This window comes from Notamacropus eugenii, chromosome 6 (assembly GCF_028372415.1).
Source record: "Notamacropus eugenii isolate mMacEug1 chromosome 6, mMacEug1.pri_v2, whole genome shotgun sequence".
NCBI classification, from domain to species: Eukaryota; Metazoa; Chordata; class Mammalia; order Diprotodontia; family Macropodidae; genus Notamacropus; species Notamacropus eugenii.
The window spans coordinates 339,513,793-339,530,007 of record NC_092877.1 but is presented as its reverse complement, the minus strand read 5'-3'; the positions used below and the strand labels follow the sequence as shown (position 1 = coordinate 339,530,007).

General features: G+C 40.3%; 1 protein-coding gene across 2 annotated transcripts in view; it reads right to left on the bottom strand.

The window, feature by feature from the left end:
* The window catches only part of SELENOT (selenoprotein T), a 30,498-nt gene extending 16,342 nt beyond the window's left edge, over positions 1-14,156 (bottom strand). For both annotated transcript variants that reach the window (XM_072618299.1, XM_072618298.1), the window contains exon 1: positions 13,726-14,156. In XM_072618299.1, the coding sequence (XP_072474400.1) occupies positions 13,726-13,859 (134 nt within the window). In that variant the 5' untranslated portion in view covers positions 13,860-14,156. The remainder of the gene's footprint in view (positions 1-13,725) is intronic.
* Positions 14,157-16,215: the final 2,059 nt, after the last annotated feature.

Sequence of the window (16,215 nt, the reverse complement as noted above, 5' to 3'; positions counted from 1 at the left end):
GTAGCAATCTCTATATGAAACAATTTATATATACTATAGACATTCATGCATCATATATCATCAAAATTCTTGATTTTATCATTTTAAAATATAAAGAAGGCATGGGGTTCAATTATTTTTAAGGAAGCTTTTGATGAATTTTCAAAAAATGTGGATTTATTCTATTTTGAAAGTTATTCAGGGAAAAATCTGAACAAGTCCAGTGTAGGAAGTAGTATAAAAGTTGGGGTGGTATCAACTGACTGAAAGCCATGGAAATGGGGCGTTTACCAGGTGACAGTGCCATCCTACAACTGATCAGAACTGATTGTTATCTGAGGTAGAATATAAGCTCCTTGAGAACAAGGACTTTGGGCTTTGGCTTCTAAAGGTATGCTTTTTAATATTTAACTTGTATTAACACAGCACAATAAAGTCAGGTTTTTCATTGACTGGGGTCATAAAATTGGTCACAGTATTACACACTGTTACTTCCATGCTATCACTTCGTTTCTTTTTTTTTTTTTAAATAAGTTTGCATTGACATCTTTCTTATATCATCATAGGTATCACAAGTATCCCTAGGCCTCCCCCAAACTAAGTGCTTTTCAAATGTGAACTGAATTTAATTGAACTGAATCATTCTACAGACTTCATTACTTTTGTCCCCTCTTACACACAAGCACATACAAACAGTCTCTTGAAATCTCCACTAACTTCTCATATTCTAAGCATTCTTCTCAATTCCCTGGCTTCCTTCAGGTCCCAGCTAAAAGTTCACCTTCTACAAGAAGCCTCTCTAGTGTCTTTCCTCTGTCGATTATCCCCAATTTTCCAGTATTTATCTTGTTTGTATATTGTTATTTGCAAGTTTTCTACCCCATTAGACTGAGTTCCTTGAGAATAGGAACTGTCTTTTAACTTTCTTTGTCTCCCAGGACTCCCAGCACAGTGCCTGGCATATAGTAGGTGTTCAAAGTAGGTTTAACTGATACTGCAATAAGGCATTTGAGAAGGACTTTGTAAAGGAAGGATCTAAATCCTAGAACAATTAAATTCATTAAGAATCTGGGGTTATAGAGACAAAAACTGAACAATCTTTGCCTTCCAGAACCCTGCAGTTTCCTAAAGAGATACACTAGGAGGGGAGAGAAACATGAACATCTGAGGAAATGAGAAGTTTTCCTTTCATGGAAGGCAAACAGAAGGAAGAAAAGGTGGACCTTGTTCCACCTTGATAGGAATCAGGGATTCCAAGAAGCAGGTGAAGGCAGGGTAGATTTCAGACACAGAGGATGACCTATATAAGGGAAAGAGGTGGGAAATCGAATGTCCTATATGAGAAAGAACAAACAGGTCAATTAGGATGCAGGGTAAGAAGGAATAGTATGAAATGAGTGTGTCAAGATGGGTTAAATCAGACTATGAAGTGCTTTAAATGCCCATCAGAGGAGTCTGTCTTTTACCCTAGAGGCAAGGAGAAACAAGTGAAACTCCTTGAACATTTGAGTGAGAGGTGCCTTTTTGGAATGTCAATTTGACAGCTGTATGGAGGATGGATTAGAAAGGGGAAAGACTGAAAGCAAGGAGGCCAACTAGGAAGTTATTCCAATAGCTCAGGCAAGATGTGAGAAGGGAACTAATGAGGGAGATGGCTGTATGAGTGGAGACAAAGGGATGCAAATGACATGTATTAAAGAGTTTGAATTTTTTAAGATTTGGTAACTGATTGGAAATAGAAGAAGAGGGAAAGGGAAGAGTTTAGGATAATTCTATGCTTAGAAACCCAGAAGCCTGGAGGTGCCCTCAATAAAAATAATCAAGTTAGGAAGAAGCATGGTTGGGTTTAAAGAGAAACATAATTAGTGTTGTCTTGGGCATTTTGAGTCTGAGATGCCCATATACATCCAGATAGGTGTCCAACAGGTACATTCTCCTTGAACCTTCCATATTTTTATCATTTGTTCCTTGAAACATTACCATTCTCTTTCACAGATGTTCTAGATACCAACTGATGTGGCGCACTGTCCTAAACTTAGGACCAGATGCTCCAAAATCATGTGCTAATGGTGTTTTTATCCCTGAGAAACCTCCTTTAAGTTCTGGAATTCCTGAACATCTCACTCTGTCCTTTTATCACCCTCAAACATCACTTCACACTTGCACTAGTTCTAGTCCTTTGATAATCTGTCACAACATTCTTGGGAGGAGACAGAAATATCATCAGTCAAATGAGATACAGACAGGTTCAACATTGTTCTGCAAATGATGAAGCAGCAAGCCTGGGAATTATTCTTAGTTGACTTGGGCTGGTTTTTTTTTTGGGGGGGGGGGGGAAGGAGGGAAGCTGTCTTATTTGTTTATTCTGTATTTAACTGTTCGTTGCTCTTGGCCGATGTTAGGGGATATAAGAATTAGCTGTGTATAGAAGCAGAGTCTGAACTTGGTTCTCAGTGGTTCAAGACTGATAACTGAAAATGGAGGCAACAACATGACTATTATTTAATAAACTGTCTTACAACAGGCTGACACTTCTTTCATTGTTTTTACAACCACTTTTTCTCCTTTAATACTGAGACAAGTCTACTTCCATATTTTGGATCATCATCTGTGATATTTTGTGTGCCTAGAAAGGATCTGGAACTTAACTAACGCTTGCTGAGCAAAGTCAGCTTCCCAGGGACAGCAGCTCCTTTCAGAACCTATCCAGAGGGCCTTGCTCTTAACCCCAAGTCTTTCTCTCTACTTATTTCTAAACTTCCCTCCTCGATACACCCCAATCTGAAGCAGACTCCTCCTCACCCCTAACCTTCTTGGCTCTTAGACTGCTTTGTTTCCTCCAGCCCTGATAAGTCGATAATCATTCTTTCTCTTTCTTTCATTGCTGCTACTGTCGTTTGGGAACCTAAAGCACTTCTTCCTTCCCTTCTTATCCTTGCCATACCATGCACTAGACCACTCGAGTTTCTTTTCTGATGTTTACTCACAAGGGAAAATAGTATATAAAAATTCATTGATAATATATCAAAAGTGCACATAAAGGGAACTATCCAGACTATGCTAATTATTCTTTAATTGACATTTCAATGACTGACATTGGCCCTCACTGTCCCCTAGGAGCTCACAATATTGCCGGTTGCTCTGGTCCTGCTCTATCCTGAGAATAGGATCTTTCACATCAAAACACCGATTTAGGATGTAATCACTAGGGTGCTCATTCTTCTAGTCTACAAGTCCAGGTTCACTTTCAACCATCTAGTATTATACGATGGACTTTTGGTAGAGAGAGGGGAGTTGAAGGAGGATCCCTATCTTATTGCTTGCCAAAAGGGGATATAAAGAATTATCAAAATATCATTAAAATTTTCCCATATCTAAAACACAAAACAATTCAACCATACCCCCCCACCATGGGTAGATACTCTCACAGTTCACAGAAAAAGAAAAATCTTTTTCTTTCCAGCAATTTTTCCTTCGATTCCTTTATTAAATCAGCAGCCTCTAGATTGAATAGTTTAATGTTTTTCTTTGTACTACTGGATTACAGAAAATCTTGTTTAGATTATAGCATACATAACTCTGGGACCAATAATACAACACAAAAATTTTGGTAACTCTTATGTTCTCTTAAGCAGAATTAAGAGGAAATAGGTTGAAATTACTTCAATGGTGATATTACAGATAATTCAGAACAGAAGGTGATATAGGAAAACCTCTGGATTTGCTGCTGGACAAGAGGAAAAAATTCTTGATGTTTTCAAATATGAGAGAATTGGATATAATGAAGAGGGGTCCTAAAATGTGGAAGAGAGGACCAAAAAGAGATTGCTACACTAGATTTTCCTCAGGAAAATAAGAGGTGAGATCCTTTGCTGAAGAAGGGAAGTGATATAGGTATGAAGAGAGAGGAAAAGATTTGGAATAATTGCTCTTGAGAATGTCATAGAAGAATCAAGAAAGAACAAAATAACTGTCATGCAAAAGCAAGAGCCCAATTGAGATTAGATAACAAATTTGTATTCACCAGAGTTGGCATAATTATGTGACTTTGTCCAGTGCCTGGTAGCACATGAGCAGAAGTGGGAAAAGAGTATCACAGTGGGAAAACCCGGATTTGGGCTTGGCAAGGCATAACTGGCATTTCAAAACTGCCAGTGAGCTAAAAGGCAACTAATAAAGTAGAATGAGTACACTATAAATTGTCATTACTGACTTGTTGCAAGAAATGGTGTAAAAGAATTTCATGAAGGCTATATATCATTGGAAAAAGTCATGGAGCATATGAAGCATATACAGAATGAGGAATGACATATGGAAAAAGCCTAACCGCTATGCTAATATCCCTGAAGCATTAAAAGAACCACAGGCCTTCCTCTGTCTCCTCCATATTGAGTCAATTCCTTGTGGAAAAATATATACAAAAATAACAGTATGAAACTGGATGGCTTACCAAATGTCATTTTCTAAAGCAGGTGAAATGGATTTACTGGGCAACAAGTGAATGAATGGTTTCCTAATACAGATTATAAAACCACACAGAAGCAATCTACCATAGTGAAGGGAGAGTTCAACCACCCTGACAGCTGCTGCAAGTCAAAGTCTGTTAAAAGCAGAAATAGGATTAATTCCTGCACTGCCTTGCTGACAGTTTCATCTCAAAGAAGACAGAGGGAAAGTGCTGCTCTCACTCAAAAGGTGCTGTGGGTGTAGGAATGGCAGGAAACTTAAGAGAAAGGGACTTTATCTAAGTTGTAATAATAGAAAGGAATAAAAACACCTAGCATACTCTGGCAGGTGCCTAACTAGACTGTAGAAAAACTGATTTCAGAAAATCCAAAGAAAAGATATGTAGGATCCTCTGATTACAGTGTTGAGTGTACACGGATCATGGGAAATAGATTATTTTTAGGAGACTGACTATTCAATCATGATCAGAGGGAAGGCGAAGTACATAATTCTTTATCTGGGTCCTAGGTTATTATTTTTAAAAATATTTTGATAACTATAGTTCACAATAATGGACTTCATTCATAACCTTATGCATTTTTTAAAAAACAATTTTTTTTGTCAAGGCAATTAGGGTTAAGTGACTTCCCCAGGGTCACACAGCTAGGAAGTGATTTTAAAAACATTATTCTGAGAATGGATCCATAGTCTCCATCAAACTGCCAAAGGGTTCCATGACACACAAAAGTTAAGAACCTCTGATCTAAAGAATTCATTGTAGATGACAAAGGAAGATCTGAAAAGCTCAGATTTTATAAGGAAATGCACACAAATAAAAGAAAAAGGCATTTATATGGCAATTTAAGGTTTTCAAAGTTATTTACATAATATAAGTATCATTATCCCCATTTTAAAGATGGGAAAAGTGATGCTTAGAGGTTTTCACTTGTTTAAAGTCACATAGCTAGTGTCAAGAATGGAATACAAAACCAAATCTCTCCCAAGTCCTATCTAGCATTTTACCACTATTATCACACTAACTGGGAGGAGGCATTAAAAATGATAAGGATGGATACAGTAATGTCATATGAAACTATAAATATAGTCTGATTTGGTCTTTTCCAACAAGATGTGAAAGACTAGAGAAAGCCTGTATACTGTGCTGGTACAATACAAAGTGAATTATAATCGAGAATAAGTAAAGAGAAAATTCCTAGTAGCTCAAAACAAAAACAAATAAACCAAAAAACCCAACCTCTTACGACCATAGAATTTTAAGCTGGAAGGAATCTTAGAGAAATCCAAACCAATGAGTTTGTCTTTTTCACAGTCCCTTTCTCCTAGGAACTCAGTCTAGAACAGGCAAAACAAGTCCACAGAAAATCAGCCAACCACAAATAAAAGGCAGCATAAAATTATTCATATACATAGCATGCTTTACAATTACAAAGAACTTTCACATACATTACTATGATCACAACATCCCATGAGGTAAGCAGACAAACGTCTTCATCCTGAGATGAAAAAACTGAGGTTCAAAGATACTAGTGACTTGCTCAACATCACAAACTAGTAAAGGATAAAGGGGGAGAACCTGGCCGACTTTTATAGTATCCAGCACATTGTCCTTTCCATTACACTGCACTATCTCAGTTGTACATACAGACTTAAGGAGAGAAGTAGCCCATGAAGGGTAGGGTAGCTCAGACATGAGAGGGAGACCAGTTTAAAGAAAAGAACACTGGGTGAAAATGTATTGGTGTTTCTGTCATTTAACAATATCTTCTTTTTCCATCTCAAATTCATTAGCTATGTTTTACCTAAAATCCTGTGAATCTTCTTTGCTCTTTCTACTATAAAACTGAAATGAAACACATGTAATATGTGGATCCAACAGTGCACTGTACAACATATAGTGGGAACAGCATGTAACCTGGAGGTAAAGGAGCTCATTTCAAACACTGCTCTCTGTTTCTGTCCCGTGTGAACTTCAGTATGTTATCCAGAAACTCTTGCCCTCTTTAGATTATTCCTAAGCCCTACTTGAGCTATGAATGCTGTGGAGTTGGATCTGCTCAACGGAGTACAAAATGAAAGGTGTGTTGACAACCAAAGAGAGGGAGATTTACCTGTCCTTGAAAGTTCCATAACAATAAATTCAAGTCAACTGCAATATACAGCTGTAGATCAGTGACACAACCTCTTTCCCAGTAAAACAGAAAAGATAGGTGATTCATGTGAACTTGCTTACAAATACCAAACCACGTCAGACGATTAAGCTGTCATTTGGGTAAACCCTAAGTTCTCTAACGGAACAATGAGCTAAGGTCCTGAAAAAGGATTTGTTCTGTTAGCCTTCTTATTTCTTCAGCTAGAATGATAGCAGAGTTTAATGAAGAAGAGAGGATGTGGAATCTAGTGGCAAGGTTACAGTTTCAATTGTTTTGTTTACTGACTATATGACTTTGGAAGAGTCATAACCTCTCTGGGCCTCAGTTTCTTTATCTGCAAAATGCAGAGGCTGAGCTAGATGAATCTCTAGTGCCTTCTAGTTCTAGATCCCAAGGTATAAGAATCTTTTTAAAAAAACTCATTCAATTAATATATTTCACAGTTTTTCTGTGCTTTAGTTACAAAGGAATGTTGTGAGATTTAATTTTTGGAAGATAAGACATTTATACCTCTGTCTTTTACAGAGTTTTAGTAGTATGCAACAATCAGTGATAGTAGGGCATGTGTTAAAAGTAAATTTATATTTTCTTACTTGTCCTGGAAAGAGAAGAAGGAATGAAGAAAGGCAGGTGAATAGTTGCAAAGACTGCGGCAAACAAGAATTTCCCAAACTCATTTGGCATTCATCATGTTAGGATTAAAGGAACTGATAAATGTTGGTCCTGCTTATCTAGAATATTCCCTCAAAAAAAAAGTACTGAGCAAATTTTGTAATATAAGAGGAAATTAAATCTATTGTTTTGAAAAATCATGATCCATAATACTTGAGTGATCAAAATAATTTCATAATTAATATTTTTAGAGGGAGATTTCACTAGCATCAAGATTTTCTCACAGAATGTCTAGTCAAACTTCAGAGTATCAGGTTTCCATAGAACAGTTTCAGAAATGTTGCTAGGGCAATGTAATATCATTGACATCTAGACTTTATAAAGTACTTTGCAGAAACTCTTCCCACTGATGCAGATTATGCATCTAGTTTTCCCACAAATCCTCCACAGAAAAGCTATCCAAAGTTCTGGAACCCTTCCATCAAGGCTTATTATCAGTTCATGTTAAAACCTAGTTACAAAGTTTCTTTCTCCCTAGCACAGAGCTGGGAAATTTACTGCTGGCATTAAGGCAAGGAATATGAGGGGGTTTCCTTTCTTGCAACTTACAGACCCCCAAAATTAAAGGGGAAGCAATGCATGCCAATCAATATCAGACTTTGCCATCTGAGAAGAACCAAGCTTCCTGGGTTTAGTCTCCATAAGTGAAGTCAGACTTGGGAGTACTCTCACACTTCTGTTAAAGCTGAAAGGGATCTTAGACATCAAAAAGTAAAAAGGTAGAGATTTACATTAGTAAATATTTTCAAGTGAAATAGTAACAAATTTTCTGCTAGTTAGCAAACTAATGTTTGTTGCTGTTAAATAATTTTTTTCAGTTGTGTCTGACTCTCTGTGACCCCATTTGGGGTTTTCTTGGCAAAGTTACTGAAGTGATTGGCCATTTCCTTCCCCAGTTCATTTTACAGATGAATAAAATGAAGCAAACAGGGGTAAGTGACTTGCCCAGGGTCACATAGCTAGTAAGTAACCAAGTTCAGATTTGTCCACAGGAAGATAAATGTTCTTGACTCCAGAACCAGTGCTCTATCATCTGCACCACCTAGTTGCCTGAGGACTGACACATAGAAAGCCAAATCACTACACTAGCATCCCTGAAACATCCATATTAGGTGAATCCTTTATGGAAAGATATGTAAAAAAATAACATGGCATGTAACTGCCACCCAGCTGCCCTAAAATAAACTTTTTAAAAAATAATTTTATTTGTTTTCAGTTTTCTACAGTCACTTCCATATATCTTAGCTTTCCCCCCATCCCTCTCCGTCCTTGAGATGACATGCAATCGTATATAGGTTCTACACATACATTCTTATTAAATATATTTTCACCTTAGTCATTTTGCACGGAGGAATTAAAATGAATGGGAGAAACCATAAAACAAAACAAAACATAACACAAGAGAAAATGGTCTGCTTCATTCTGTGATCTGATTCCAGAGTTCTTTCTCCGGATGTAGAAGGCACTTTGCCTCAAGAATCCATTGGGAATTTTCCTAAAACAAACTTTTAAAGATGATAATAATATTTAAAACCAGTCAAAACTTTTTTAACATGTATCCTATAACACTTTGTAATGGTAAAACAAGCAAACAGTACCTACTATGGATACAATGTTTAATTCAATGCTACAGATTTTGCTTTTAGAAAAATTGTTGCATACTCTGGTAATACTAAAAAATTTTAAAACCTTAATTTGAATAGTGTGACAGCTGTCACTTTATGTGGGGTTGTGTTACTGAATTATTTCTTACCATTCTCCTTATTTGAGAACCAGATTCAACAGCAAGCTACTGACAGATTAAGAGTTTCTTGACTCTAGAAAATAAAAATATCTGGAGCAACTAACCTAACCCCCAGCATTTGTCGGCAATGAGCATTTGCAGTGCACCTGCACTGATAGGTTCAAAGATGTCAATCAAGATGGAAACCCTTGAGCCATCCAGTCCAACTCAAATAAGCCCAGTGATTCTGCCAAGATAATACAGATAACAAAACTGGTCAAGCTGGCATCTGAGCCTGGGTCCCAGACTCCACATCAAGCACTCTTTCTGCTGCACCACACATTGATCCCATAGCCCTTCTATTTTTGTTGTTGTTTGCCTGACTCCAAATAACACAGAAATTTAAAGAAAACTATCTCAAGGGATTGTTTCATTCACCAATTCCATTTGGAAGGAGTCTTTCCTGAAGTCATAGGGTAGCACAAATAAGAGGATTTAGATTCTTAAGCTCATTTACAATGTGTTTTTAAAAAGGTTAAAATTATACATAATGTTTATATTTTGATCCCTTGGTAACTAAAAAAGTTTTAACACTCTGAGAGCAAGTGAACTTCTCAAAACTCTAAGTAACTAAATAATCATCCCCTGAAAGGCAGAACAAAAATGTTATGACCAACAGTATCTCTTTAAGCTGTGAGTCAATTAAATGTTATAAACTTAATTACATAAAGCCTTACATTTGTAGGAGGAACCAGAAGGGAGGTTCCAACATTTAAGTTACATACTATCTCACCCTGACAATGAAAGCTTCATAAGTATCAAATAAATAAATGGTAGGGGTCAAGGCAAGGAAGGGAAGAGCCCCTAATAATGTCAACTCTGTTTTTTTCTTTCTCTGCACCACCTTTACTAGTGTGTGAAATAAATCTATACATCATGAAATTCACTCCATACACAAATGTAAAAAACTAAAAGGAACACTGGCTATGCCCCAGTTAAGAAAATTTATTTTAGATCAACAAATTAAAAGTTCGAGTAACTACAACTTTATTTTCCATACATAAAATCAATGTCACCATCAAAATTACAACCTAACTTCATCCTTACATCAATTTACAATTAAAAACCAAATACTCAAAAATACTATAGCAATCTCGTGGCATTTAGTAATGGTCATGACAGAAGAGTTTTGTCTTGTTTTAAAAAAACAACAACACTGTACGTCTCCCTCTGGTCCCATTTGTGTGTTGTGTTGCTATGCTGATGTAACAGCAGTACACCACAGTAGTATTACTAAGAGTTGAAAAACAATAATGTCAAGTTCAAAACAAATTTACCGAAAAATTATTTATACTAAATGTAAATTGCTCAAAAAACAAAAGCTCCCTAAAAATAATTTTAAAGCACTGTGAAAATATTTCTATGCTGTTTACAGAATTTATTTGTAATTGTAATTAATGAACATTTAAGTTTATATGACTCTTTTTGAATACTTCAGATGAAACTGATGTAGCAGTAGGGTAGCAGAAAGAGTACACTTGATAAAGAATCAGAAGACCCAGGTTTAAGTTCCAAATCTGTCACTAGTGGCCATCTTGGGTAAGTCACTAAAATGTTTTGAGTTATCATTTTCTTGATCTGTAAAATGGGTATAAAAATAATTGTAAGACTTACCTCACAGAGTTGTTGTGAAGTTTAAATGAGAATGTATGGCAAAGACTTTATTACATATAAAGCACTAAAAAAAAGGGAGCTATGATTGTTGCTCTTCTTTAAGCACCCCCACCTTTCCCTTCCATTCTACCTGTTCCCAACAACACCACCCCCATATCATAGGTATTGAAGGGACTGAACACTGCCATTTCCTTGGAATAGGGAGCTCCCAATAAGGGAAACCCTTCCACCAATGCAGAGCATGTAAAGGCATGGAGTTGAAGGGAAACCAGAGCCAGAATGCAAACCTTGAACTCAAGTATTCCTCCCTCCATGGCATGGCTATCTATCCACTAGAACATACTGTACAAATCTGCTTGTTGTTCAGCCTTTTCAGAATTATCTGACTCTCTGTGACCCCATTTGAGATTTTCTTGGTAAAGATACTGAAGTACTTTGACATTTCCATCTCCAGCTCAATTTACAGATGAGGAAACTGAGGTATCATTAAATGACTTGCCCATAGTCACACAGCTCAGTAAGCATCTGAGGCCAGATTTGAACTCAAGAAGATGAGTCTTTCTCACTCCAGGCCTGGGGCTCTATCCATTGTACCATCAACCTGCCCCAGGGTCAGAGGTGGGCAAGCCAAGGAAAGACCTGTCTACCATGCTGGTGTAAGTATGGGTCAAGAGACTTCTAAGGGAGTCCTTGGGAGTCTGGGGGTGTCCACAGGGGACAGCCTGTGGGTGAGCAGCTCTTGCCCATGAGGCTTCCCCAAGCCTAAGCCAAGGGGGAGTCATCATCCCCTTCCAACTCCTCTTCTTTTTCTTTTCTTTGGGATAAACAATCAGTGCAAGAGTTAAGTCTAAACTGTAACCCAAGACTCAACCTCCCATTCTATGGACAATTGAGACCAAAACATGAACCAAGACAACCTTTAGTCACCATGAGAGAAGGCAGAAGCCACCATGATTTTTTTTTTTTGCTAATTTCATTGTCTGTTATTATTCTGTAAAGTACATGAATGTATTTTATGCCTTAATGAGGGGACATATAGGCAAGAATTGCAAAGAATGAAAATGTCCTAGACTGGTTACCTGTTTATGAAACCAAAACACAAAAAAACCAAAACCAAACAAGAAACTCTCCAAACACAACGAAGGGCATTAATGAGATCAGAGTTCAACAAAAATATCCCTGTTTTACAAATTACAAAATGGGGGTAATACTAAAATAGACATTACTCTAGATTGCACAACAAGGACAAAGCTGAAAATGACTTCTTGGGTCAAATTTTAAAAGCAGGAAAGCCTTCACCAATGCCATACATGGCTTCAAAAACACTCAAATGGGACACAGTGCAACATTTTAAATCATAAGTGAAAAGCCAACCTAGTATATAGTGTTCCCTAGCAGGTGCACATTCATTTACAATCATTTGCATTACAATTTCTGCCACATTTTATGGGGGATGGTGTCTATAAATATGACTAAAAAGTTAAACTGAAACTGTAAGATAACAAAAGAGGAATCAGATCAAGAAGACAAAAAAACCTCCATTTCCTAAAGCAGATGTTACAGTATTATTAAAATGAAATTTTAAAGCCCTAATATTTCAAAAGCTTAGTTTCTACCACAAATTTGTGAAGAGGCTTAAGTTTGTGTTTTTCTCTTTCTACTGAGAAATAAAAGCTGGAGAAGCCAAGAAAAGAATGAACTTAAAAAAACAGACAAGAATTTAGAGCTAAAAAGGACTTTAGAGATCCTTTAATCAACCTCTCCTAACTTGGAATTCAGGAAACTGAGACCCAGAGAAGTGGGATGACTTGGCCAAGGTCACAAAGGTAAGGCATAGCAAGGTAGTACTGGGACTTCAGATTCAGTGCTTTTTCCACTCCACCAATCTGGCAAATTTGGGCATTGAAGCTCAAGCACACAAACTTCTGTTGGAACACGATTTTGCCTTTCGTGGAACCTTGTTTTCGTGGGCTGTCTCTGAAGTTTCTGAAGAGCAGAAAGAGGTATCTCTAAGGATCTATGTCATTTGAACATTTCTAAGAGGAGGGGGGTGGGGACTTGCATATAAGTTGTATTCAGAAAGAGTAAAATGAGCATTTCTTTTAGTTCACATTTTTATTAGATAGTATTCTCCTGGGGTGAAGGCTGAAAGGATAGAAACTTGATGGATAACGTGAATGGATGAGACTGCAGTTTCCAAGTTGCGTTCTGCTTTCCTCTAGCGTCAAGCTCATTGCTTTTCTAACGGAATCTTTGGTAGTATGCTAACTATTATAATTTTCTAAGTCATCCATGAGAAAAGCCAAAAAAAAAAAAATCTAAGCCTACTGGGGTCTGAGGTTTTAACAAAACGTACAAGGTTGGTTTTGTCTTCCGTGCCCGGTGCAATGAGCCCTGGATCTGGGGTTAAACACCGAACAAGGTTCAGATGCCAGGTTTGGTTTCCCTGGGTGACCTTGGCTAAGGCAGTCATTCAGGTGCCCGGGCATCGTCCCTCATCCCGCGCCCTTCATTCCCGGGCTTCTCGGTCCGTGGGGGATCCCGGGCCCCTTGGGGGTCCCTCTGGAAGAAGGCACTGAATGATGCACCGAGGGCCACAGAGCAGTCACGGGGGGCTAGGCGCGCTTTTTCTCAAGGCCCAGGTCGGAAGCCTCGCGTGGGGAGGACGGACTTGGGCAGGATCCCGGCTTGGGATCACCCAGCCAGGACCCCGGGGGTCACCCACTCAGACCTGGCCCTTGCATCGGCGAAGCGGAGGCCGGAGGCCGCGGCGGCGGAGGGGAGGAGGCGGGATTCGAACCAGGGGCCTCCGGCTGCAGGGCTGCGGCGGGTCGGAGAGGCGCCGCCAGCTCGGGGAGCCAACTGTCAAAGTTTGGAGGGGCCGCCCCCTTCCCTCCGCCCCTCCCCCCGCTCCCCTCCGCCGCACGTGGGTGTCACCGGCAGCCGGGTCCCCTCCCCCACCCGCGTCCTCCGCCGCCGCCGCCCGCCCGCACTAGGCCGCACAGCCCCGGCCTCGCCTGACTCGGCGGCCGCGTCCTCCCCAGCCCTCGCCGCGCTCACCAGATCTGGAACTTGAGCAGCGGCCCCGTGGCGTACTGCATCTTGAGCCGCTTGCCCGGCACGCCGCCCGTGTCGGCCGAAGCCTCGCCCCGCAGCGCCGCCGCCGCCATGAGCAGGAGCAGCAAGAACCTCATCGTCCTGGTGCCGCAGCGGCCGCCGCTCAGCCCGACACTGAGCTGGGCAGGGTAGGGCCAAGACGGGCCGCGAGCAGCAGCGCGAGCCGAGCCGAGCCGAGCGCGAGCGAGCCGAGCCGAACGGGAGCGCGGGCCGAACGGGAGCGCGAGCCGAGCCGAGCCGAGCCGAACGGGAGCGCGAGCGCTAGGTGAGCCCGAGCCGGCGCAGGCGCAGCGAAGAGCGCCTTCCCTCCTCCCACCTCTGTCCCACGCGCAAGCTCTGCTCACCCTAGATCGGGCGGAAGGAGCGCTGCGCGCAGGCGCGCGGCTGAAGGCGAGCAGAAGCCCTCCTTGCGCCTGACCTGCTTGGGGCTGGAAGGAAACTTTAGAGGCCTCCCGGTAGCGCTGTGGACGTGGGGGCAGAAAGCTGAGCTCAAATCTGGCTTCAGCCTCTATCGTGTGACCCTGGACAAAGCGCTTTCGCTTCCTCAGCCTCAGTGTCCTTATCTGTAAAATAATAATAGCCCCCTATTTCTGGGGGTGTTGTGAGAACTAAGCTAACGTGTGTCAAGCGATTCACCCCAAGGAAATGCTGGCTGTTGTTACTGTTGATGATCATGTGGTTAAAATCATCCCGTTAGAAAGACCATCCCGTCCAGAAGCCTTCCTAGTCCCGCTTAGTCCGTCCAGAAGCCTTCCTAGTCCGGCTTAGTCCGTCCAGAAGCCTTCCTAGTCCCGCTTAGTCCGTCCAGAAGCCTTCCTAGTCCCGCTTAGTCCGTCCAGAAGCCTTCCTAGTCCGGCTTAGTCCGTCCAGAAGCCTTCCTAGTCCGGCTTAGTCCGTCCAGAAGCCTTCCTAGTCCCGCTTAGTCCGTCCAGAAGCCTTCCTAGTCCCGCTTAGTACTAGCGCCTTCTCGGACTGAGTCAGCACGCCTCTAGTAAGTGGCTACTTTGTATCAGGCAGTGTTAAACCCTGGAGATACAAAAGGAAGGCGGAATTAAAGCTCTGCCTACCCTCCCGTCGTGATCGAATGGGGAAGACGACGTGCACATAATCCAAGAATCAATAAACATCTATTAAGAGCCTACTACGTGCCAGGCAGTACGCTCAGCTCTGGGAATAGTTAAAGAGGCAAAAAGCTAGTCCCTGGCCTCAAAAAAAGTCACACTCTAAAGGGAGAGATAAAATACAGACAAGAGAAGTTGGAGATAATCTCAGAGGGCTGGGAGTCCTACGATTAGGGCAGGAAAGGTTTCTGGTAGAAAGGTAAAATCTTAAACGAGACTTGAAGGAAGCGGGAAGACAGAGATAAGGAAGAAGGAGAGTTACAGGAGATTAGGTGTTTGGTGTGATTACCTCCCATCACCCTGCATATATCCCATTTGTACATAGTTGTTTGCATGTCTTCTCCCCCATTAGAATAGGAGCCCTTTAAGGGACCCTGTTTTTACCTTTCTTTGTATCTCTAGCATTTAGCACGGTGCTTGACACATAGTAAGCATTTAATTATGCTTTCTGATCAGTCCAATGGCCTCATTTTATAGATGAGAAAATTGAACACCAGAGAAATGAAGTGACTTGCCCAGGGTCACACAGTTTACAGTACATGCCAAAGGTAGAATCTGAACCCAGGTATTCTGAGTTCCAAGTCCAACACTCAATTGTCATTTTAAAAAATTAGCCAAATGAAACACAGAGAGTTTAGACCTGCCTAAGGTGACACAGATGATAGCTAACATTTATATGGCATCTTAACGTGTGCCAAGCATTTTACATTTATTATCTCACTTGATTTGATTTTACCAATGAAGAAACTGAAGGTTAAGTGACTTGCCCAGGGTCACAAAGCCATCAGCTGTCTGAGGAAAGATTCAAACATAAGATTTCCTGACTCAAACCCTTGTCCTCTGATTCTAAATGCACAAGATACTAATCTCAGGTAATAGGATCTCATAAATTATGACTACCTGATTCTTATCCCCCAAAATGCAAAGTAAATAAAATAAAATAAAAATAAATAACATAATCTATTATATGCAAGACTGATATCCAACGTTTAGCCACTACAGGAAAATAAATCAGTTTTATTACACTTCAGATATGTCGGAAGATTCACTAACTTGTTAATCAATTCAACAAACAGAGAAAAGCTGACTCTGCAATTCATTGTGCTAGGAGGGAGGGGATGTCCAAGAGGAATATAAAGCTAATTAAGATGTAGTCCTTATCCTTAGGAAACTTAGAGTCTTGTATTTGTGTGAGCGGAAAGAGCTAGGATATATATATATAAATAATTAGAGGAGTCAAGAACTAAGATGAATTTTCATTTTCCAAAGGCATTGTTTACTTAAAATAGATTCATTCCTGCAAAGACCCTCC